The 8,912-nt window shown below is 38.4% G+C and overlaps 1 protein-coding gene across 3 annotated transcripts in view; it reads right to left on the bottom strand.

The window, feature by feature from the left end:
* Positions 1-1,652: 1,652 nt before the first annotated feature.
* GUCY1B1 (guanylate cyclase 1 soluble subunit beta 1) overlaps positions 1,653-8,912 on the bottom strand; it is a 31,765-nt gene continuing 24,505 nt past the window's right edge. For all 3 annotated transcript variants that reach the window (XM_045831775.1, XM_045831776.1, XM_045831777.1), the window contains 6 exons: positions 8,679-8,876; positions 6,178-6,415; positions 5,085-5,225; positions 4,420-4,574; positions 3,943-4,069; positions 1,653-2,823 (listed from right to left, as the gene is read on the bottom strand). In XM_045831775.1, coding sequence (XP_045687731.1) covers positions 2,800-2,823; positions 3,943-4,069; positions 4,420-4,574; positions 5,085-5,225; positions 6,178-6,415; positions 8,679-8,876 — 883 coding nt within the window. In that variant the 3' untranslated portion in view covers positions 1,653-2,799. The remainder of the gene's footprint in view (positions 2,824-3,942; positions 4,070-4,419; positions 4,575-5,084; positions 5,226-6,177; positions 6,416-8,678; positions 8,877-8,912) is intronic.

Raw genomic sequence — 8,912 nt, 5'->3', positions numbered from 1 at the left:
TAATGGTTATAGGATGTCTTTCTGAAGTAATGAAAATATTCTGCAATTAGGTGACTATACAACTTTGTAAATATGCTAAAACCATTGAATTGGACACCTTAAAAAAGTTAATTTTATAGTATGTGAATTGTATCTCAAAAAAAATTTCAATCCTGCAGAGTACAGAATGCTAGAAAATGAATTTGTCAGAATACAGTACATTTTTAATAATTATAAAATCTAGGTGTAAGTGTATGGTTTTACCCTGTACAATTCCTTCAACATTACTTTTTAAAATAAAAAAAATGTCTGGGAAAGAAATTCACATAAGCAATAACAAGAGAATAATAATAATAATTTTTTAAGCATGCATAAAGTAGTCATCAGGACCAATAAAAGAAACTGATGAATGTTCACTAAATTTAGAAATTAGAAAGATAACCTCATGCAAAACAGACCTAATGCACACAATGCATGACACCTGTGAGGGTTAAACAGGAGCGAAACTAGAGACGCAGTGCAGGCTGCAGGGATGAAAGCACCCAGTTTAAGAAAAAGTCTTCTGAGAGTTTGTTAGAGCCAAAATGATCACAAGTGTTAGGAAGGGAAATCTCAGCAAACAGAGAAAATACTCTGGAGAATGGCAGTTTCGCAGTTCATTTATACATGAAAGTCAAAGGAGGAGACTCAAGAGAGTTACCTGAAATCCACTGGTGGTAGATTACAGGGGCCAGAGAAAGCAAAGCAGGGATATCTCTGGGATGGAATAAAAAGTAAAACAGAGAGATACTTCTTTTACATCTTGGAGGCGAGCAGGTACAGGATAGTTAATAATTAACATTTACAGCAGGTTACAGCAGTTCTGTGGCCTCTTGTTAGGAGAGGTGGGAGTGCCCTGAGGATGTGGAAGAGGAGATCACTCTGACATCTGAGAGGTTCGTTTATCTCAGATGAAAAAACACAACTCTCTGAAGATAGAAAGTGATCTTTGTTCAAGAAGCCACAGGCCTAGGACATGACTGCCTGCCACAGCCCGCTTTTAGTTAGGATTTTCTATGTTCAGACCACCCGAAGTGGCTACTTTCTGTCTCTGAGTTTATGAAGCCATAGCCATGCCTCCCCTGGACTTGGTAGGTTTGGGCTGTGGCCTCTTTCTTGTCCACATCTCCTAGAGCAGAAGCACATCCTTGCTTCCATGGTATTAATTCATATTTAAATTAGACCATGGTAAAATCCAACTGCTGTCCCTGTCTCCACCTTTTCTCAGACTACGCTGTGCTCCCTCTCATCTCTCACTTTGTAAGAGGTCGTCCTCTCATGTTGAATATGCTTGCTTGGTCACTATGAATGTCATGCAAATTTTTATTATTTGCATATGTTCTTTCATTTCTGAAAGACTAAGAGCTGATGTCATTGCTTGTTTATCTGTGTGTTCCTTCCCCACACTCCTCGCCTTGTCTAGTCTTGTCTCTCTCCTTTTGTTGGTCTAAAGAAAAATAGCATTTGAGACCATGTCTGAGAGGAGCCATTAAATTTTCTAACAACGAGTCTAAATTAACTTAAACCTTATACTAGGTAAAAATCCTAAAATGCATTTATAAAAATAGCATTAATAAAGCAACAGATAACATATCATTTTTATTGAAGTAAAAACTGTCGAGAGGCAAGTGGAAAAAATAATTTATTGCAGATTCTTTTACACATTAACATAGAACATTTATACATATATCGGTGTGTTGATATGAAATACTAAATTGACAAACATTTTTACACAAAAGTAGTTGCACTATATTTTATAAAGATAGATATTAATAAATTATTGAAACATTTAAGAACAACAGGCCAACTATTCCAATAGGAATGCATTCTATGTTATAATTAAACTGAGTTTTCTGAACATGATGCCCTAGATATAATCCCATCCTTCTAAGCTAAGAAGAAAAGCTCATTTCTGGGAATAAAAGGCCAGGGATGGCTCTGATTAACAGTGTCCCAGCTTCATTCTTGGAAGTGGTTAGAGTCCCTAACACATATCCAAACCTAATGTAGTAGCTTAAATACTGCAGCTTTCCAGAACAGCTGAATGTGGTTAATGAAACTTAATACAAAGGATACAATACAAATGATAGCATTTTAGAGGAATTATAATTTGCCACATGATTTGAATGAGCAACCAAATATTTTTAATAACAGAAATGCGTGCTCTATATTTCTTCAGAGAAATTGACATACTTCAAAATAGTCATTATTTTCTTAGCATGGTAAGTTAATTCTTACTTTGGGAGTCTGAAAATAAATCACTTTTTCCCCCCAAAACTTACAATTCACTCCTTTAGAAAATGAATTCTACAATGATATACACCAATATGTTATAAAGTTTGTTATATGTTATAGTCATTAAAATATACATATATATATATATATATGGAGTGGGAAACAGATTTGGGACTCCATGGTCTGTATATACAAGGCCAAATACTGTTCAGTTTCATTTAATTAAATTCAACAGATATTTACTGGGTGCCTACTACATACAAATTACCGGGTTTAGCAATGCTTGTAGTAGATTTGAAGACACATGAAGCACATATCATCCACATCTAAAGCCGAACTTCAGATAATATATTAAACCTGGAAAAAAATCAAAAGCAGGGCTAAAGCTGAATAATGAATAAAGATATGCCTAGGAGAAAGGCTTGGGGGAATTGAGAAAGACAAAGCAGGACTCTGGATCCGTAGGTCGCAGTTGCTCCCTGGCCTGCCGCATATCAGGGGATACCTGGAACTGATCATGGTCTTCTTCCCCCCACAGTCCACGATTCAGTTATCATCCTGCTTTGTTTCCTTAGCAAAGTATAAGAGAAAAGGGGGTTAATTTTCAGTAATATATCAGTAATAAATCTTACAGTACCCTGGGAAAAAATCATTTTCTGTAAGAGTATGATCTGCATTCATACTCTTCAATGTTTTGAAGGCATCCCCCATGACTCTGGGTGAAAGAGGGCCACCCAACTACTGTGAGCAACACTGGAAGTAAAGTTTAACTTCTCAGGAAGCATCGCTAAGCATACCAACCCCAGAAGTAAATTATTTAGTGAAAACAGCTGGAAGAGGGTAAAAATAAATGTTTTAAAACTTGGCGTTCCATTCCTTTTAGGACTTGGGGCACTTTAAAAGCATTTTTAAGGAATGTACACCTATGGAGAAACAAACGGAATCAAGCAGTCTCACCCTCTTTAAAGAATCAATACATCAATAGGGGAACGAGGTGGCAAACTTGTTTCTGCTGCAGCGCACTGGGAGTGAGAAAAGGCAGGGCCTAACCTTCGTGTGTATAGCCCACTGGTAGTCACAGGATTCCCCTTCGGAGGCCAGTGTTGCCAGATACACCCTAGCACATGGGTTCTGGCTGGAGTACAACCACAGCTCTACCATGAGCCCAGAGCTTCCCTAGAAAATCATTTATAATAGGTTCTGGAAAAATTATAAATCACTCTTCTCTCTAGGGCAAACACACAAGGGATCAGGATTTCCAAAGATCCTCAAACAACTACAATTGGAGGTAGCTTGGCCCTTACGAAGATCTGAAACCTCATGGTTAAGAAACTCTGATGCTGTCTCACAATAACTAGGGGCTGAGTGAACAAGGTTGGGGGTTCCCCTCACAGCCCACCACCTCAGTCCTGTTTGAACCAGATGGCAGAGGAAGAACAAAAGAACAGGTCTTCTCCATTTAGGGCTTTTGGTTTTAGTTTCAAAAGCCAGCAACCAAAAGCATCCCCTAAGAAGTATTTATTGCTCTAACTGGCTCATGAATGGTGTAGTATTTCTGCTGCTTTACTTGAAAGTTCATTTCTTTAACTAATAATTCTTTTCAAATGAAGTGTATTCTCAGTGATTATGATTCAGCTTGCCATACATACAGACTGTCTTGAAAATAAAAAGGGCTCTGACTAGTCATACCTCTGTTCCTGTATTTTGTCTTGAGAGAAACCAAACTTGCATTGGTTCTTTCTTGCCCTTCATGGACACCGGGCCCCTGTGCTCCAAGTGGAACTGTGGATCTGAATTGTCTGGTGTCATAAGGCATCTGAAAGATGGGGTAGGGAGCAAGGAGAGAATTATGGAACACGGTTGCCCAGAGAAAGCGATCCGTACCACAGTTAGGAATAAAGACACAGCAAGGACACACACTGAAGTTGTACATAAAGGTAACTCAGAACAGGTTTTCAGAACAATGGCCACATTAGAGATTTCCAAGAGGGTGTGAAATGACTTAAAGTGGAAATAATGACACAATCCACTCAAGTACAAATTAAACAATCCCGAGAGTGACAGTGATGACTGCTTAAAAGGAAGCAAACCCCCTCAGAGGGTTAAACCACGTGCAGACAGACATTCTCCTGTCAAACTCATAAACACCAAGGCATGTTCTCTTACCTGTATGTATATTCAGACACATTTATTTTCCCCTTTTCTCCAGTGGTTTCTGTTCTGCTTGTGAGGTTGACAGTATTTCCAAAAAGACAGTAACGAGGCATCCTCTGTCCTATGACACCTGTGACGACCTCTCCAGTGTGTATCCCTATTGTTATCTGCAGAAATCAAAACTTTGCTTCAACAACTTCAGTCACTAACACACTGATATTTGCTTATTTTATATTACAGAATAATGAGGAGTCCTCATACAAAAAGCATAGGAATTCCCTAGAACTCAAGTGTATCACAGACAAAATCAAAATCCTCACAAAATCTGTCTGCCATTCCTTTTCTAAAGTCTGAAGATTTCAAAGATGTGAACCTAGCAAGTTACATGGGATACAGGAAAGAGTTAAGAAACAAAACACTAAACCCAGAAGGGACAGAAGGTTTTGTATCATCATCACAACTTCCAGTACCTGGGGCTGACTAAGTAACTTCAGACAGGTGAAGAGACTTGCCATCTCTGAAAGAAAGTAATGCGAGTGGGATCTTTAAAATATTGCAGCCTTTGTTGTGAAGATGCCCTTCCTTATGCATAATTAATGACTGCCTGGTCAAGAGTGTGAATCAGCTGTCTACAAGGGTCTATTACTACTCTTTTAATATCTATTTTATTTACTAACCTGAACAGATTCGCCATCAACTTGAACCTGGCCAGCAATTTCCATCATGTCCAAGGCCAGGTGACAAATGGATCGTGCGTGGTGGATGCAGGGCTCTGGTAAACCACTCACTGTCATGTACTTATCACCCACAGTCTCCACCTAACGTAACACATATAGTTAGATGTTGACTAGTTAGCATAAACATGACAGTTTCATTTGCCCCTCCTATACAAAAAATATTTGTCAAGGCTATCAATAACGTCAAGCTTTCCTTCACCTTAGTTCTTTAAAAATTCTAACAACTCCAACAACATACAACTTTGTAGTTATTTGAAATTTACACACATGGCATTTGAGGTATTTGATTACAGGAAGGTGTAGTCTCAGCATTATTTTTCCACTTGTAAGTTTTGGTTTCTCACCTCAGATACCCTTACAATTCAGTAGAACAATGTGTTTTCCCCTAAGACAGTGATGGTGTGACAGCACAAGACCTGAAATTCAATGATTTATCATGGCCATTACCTATTTATTTTTATGATATGCTGCTCACTGAGTGTTACACTGTACCTCAGACAGTGACTATCAAATAAATAGCTCTGGTGGCACTTATATTACCCCAGATGCCTGGGGATAATGTAGTTAACATTCTTTCCTTTATGAAGCAATATTCCACTGACTCCATTTTTCCGATACTATACTCGTTTGTCATTGAAACCAAGGGCAGAAATGCTTTATGCCCGTTTATGCTCTCATGCTCCATGACTTCTTTACTGTACAAAGCATTTACACATTTCAATAACAATGTCTCTTACAAATTGTTAAAATGAACGTTATGCTTATACTATCTGTGATAAACAATATGCACAGATCTGTTAATGCAAATGCAAAAAAGCTGCTGAACATTTAATTTTAACTATGGAATCATCTACTCCATTCATTTCAGTTACAAGAAAGAGAGTGGTTTATAGCAAGAGGAGATTATTTAAGTTGATTAATACTGGCCACACGGAGGCTCACTATGTACCACAGCTGCTGTCAGGGAACTGACCGCAGTGCCTCTGCAGGGACGGTTTGAACAGCACTGCGTCACAGTGTGGTCAGGACTTGCCTTATACACAAATGGATTCTTCCGGGAGTCGGTCAGTGTGTCAAATCTGGTGTAGAGGTCATTGAGAAGGTTGACAATCTTCATGGCCCCTTCGCCAGATGCATGTTTGCTACAGAAAGCGTTGAAGCCCACAATGCCACTGAAGAGGATTGTCACATTGTCATATCTCTTAGCAGGCACGGGACGCTTGTGTCTCAGCTCATTGGCGACAGATGGAGGAAGGACAGAGTATAGCAACCTGTTTAGCGGGATTAGGAAACAGCCACGGTAAGAAACGCTGGGCTAGGTTTTGTGGATCTACAGACCACTTCATAGAACATCAATGTCATTGCACTGTGAAGGCCTGGATTCTTGTAGGACAATCTCTAAAACTAGTTTCAAATATTACTCATATTTATAAGTAAAAACAAAATGTCCTCAAGAAAAGCCAAGTCAAACCAAATCAAAATCAGCCAAACACTAGACAAAACAAAAAAAGTCAAAGTTTTCATTTGTAGCTCTGCACTCTGACCCTGCCATTATGATAGTCACAGTAGGGAAGTTGTCATTACCGTTCAAGGCACCATGAATAGCATGCTTATGTCTCTAGAATAAGAAACTGATCTCAATGGTTGCAAAGTAATATTGAAAGAAGCAGATTTCTCCAATCCCATTCATGCCTCCCTCTCCTGTGGAAGAAACTGGTAAGACAGGTGGACATTGGCCTAGAGCACATTTTGTTTCTACAGTCAACATTGAGACTACGACAGCATCAGAGAACATGCTGAGGGGACAGGTAAGATAAACACAACAGAAGAAGGATCATTGCTGGTGGATTTATGCGGAGAGGAGCAGGAACCAGGGAGACGTTGGGGCTCTTGGCATGAGGGCTCAGAGGAACAAATGAAGGCTCCTCCCCTTTTCTTCTCTCTAGTGAGAGGGCACACTGTGCTAAATTCAGTGTACAACATGGAGCTGAGCTCTCCTCATTTTTCCTAGCTTTAGTGGGATTTCCCCAGTCTTTCATTTTAACTTTCAAACAGAAAATTTTATAAAATATTTTAAAGCTATATTTGAATACTAAATGTGAACAGAAGAACTACTTAGCTTTAAAGGAAATAAATAGTAAAGGGTTTATCAGTATATCACCTTGAGAAACAAATTTCTATGAAAAAAAAAACTAAACCTAAGTGTTGTTTTATTATAATAGCCAGAGCAGGATACTAGTCAAACTTACAAACCCATGTGACTTTGAACCTTAGTCCTTAGAAGTGTATTATGAGCTCCACAAAATGTGACATTTTTCATGGATAAAGTTGTACCACATACCAATAAAACATATGTTTGAGTTGCTTCTCAAGCAGTGGAAGGAGTTCAAGCTGCCTGTCCCATATACTTTCTGAAATTTTCAAAACATCTGAATAGATTAAGGAGTTTAGCAGGACTATGGGAAACATTAAGTGGTCTCAAAAAAATGAAACACAGCTTTCACCTTCATTATACAAAGGCCAAGACAGTGATTAGGGAGCTATGGATAAAGACAGGCATTGAATGGCATTCTCTACTTCATCCATGCCTCAATAAATAGTTAACTGATGCATTTAAGTGTGGGCGCAGCATTCATCCTTGGGCAACTCCACATATATCAATGCAAGAAAAGTATGGAGAGTGATGTTGTTTCCAAGATTCTGGTATTCAAGCTGAGTGAAATAGTTCTTATGAAAGTAAGACAGATCATTTCAATTCTCCAGCAAGATATCTTCTTGTTATATGTGTGTTAACATTACAATTGAACACACAAGGCCCTGGGTAAAATATCTTGTGAACATCAGTGACTTAGTGCTTTTAATGAATATAGCAAGCAAGTCTAAGTAGTATGCATGATGTGTATTTGTTTAAGTGAATTATTTGAAAATGAACTATTACTTTAATGTCACTTGCCCAATATTTCCTAATTTAATCTACCATTCATAGAAAAATAATAATAGCTTTATATTTTGATTTTTTTGTTAATGTTTGTCTTCACAGATAGAATTGTTGTCATTACAAGATAACATTAAATCTGTCAGATTCCTATCAGCCAAGTTTTAAAACAATTCAGTCCAAGAAAAGTAATCTTTTAAAAGATAATGGCCAATAAGTCAGTGCTTAGTGTAACCCTCAGAACTTAGCCCCTGACACATCAAGGATGTGCTGAACATATTTCTTCTATAAAGAAATGAATGGATAGTTGGATTTTATGCATTTGAATTATTCTAATGATTATCAGAGAAATGTATTGGCATTTATTCTTCCAGCTTAGTTTGTAAAGCTAGGAAACATATGCCCACCACCACTAAGACTGATTTATCTCTGTGTATACAGTTTCATCCTAAGTGACATGGAAGAATGTATTTACTTCTCCAAAGCTCCAATGGCCTCCCTGCCTTTCTAGTGTGAGCATTAATCTTTACCACAGTAAAGTCACAATCCACGGTGCCTAACAGCTGTGCCCTTCTTTACACACAAGGTTACAGACTTACGTGTCTGTCTTTTTCTTTTCATCTTCCAGGGCTCTTAACGTGAGCTGCAGCCTGTCTGTTAGGATTTCCAGTTCCTGAGTCAGTTTGTATTCCTCTCTGAACTGTTCTCCCAAAAGAACAAGATCACGTGTGGCATCGTGCAGAGGGATGTCACTCAGATACAGACCTCTCCTGGTCAAATCATCCAGATTCATCACACTGTTATACAGGGAAAGGAGGCAAAGGCATTCTCCG

Source organism: Phyllostomus hastatus, unplaced genomic scaffold, assembly GCF_019186645.2.
Source record: "Phyllostomus hastatus isolate PE091 unplaced genomic scaffold, TTU_PhHast_1.1 phas_contig_159, whole genome shotgun sequence".
NCBI lineage: Eukaryota > Metazoa > Chordata > Mammalia > Chiroptera > Phyllostomidae > Phyllostomus > Phyllostomus hastatus.
This window is presented reverse-complemented; position numbering and strand designations above follow the sequence as displayed.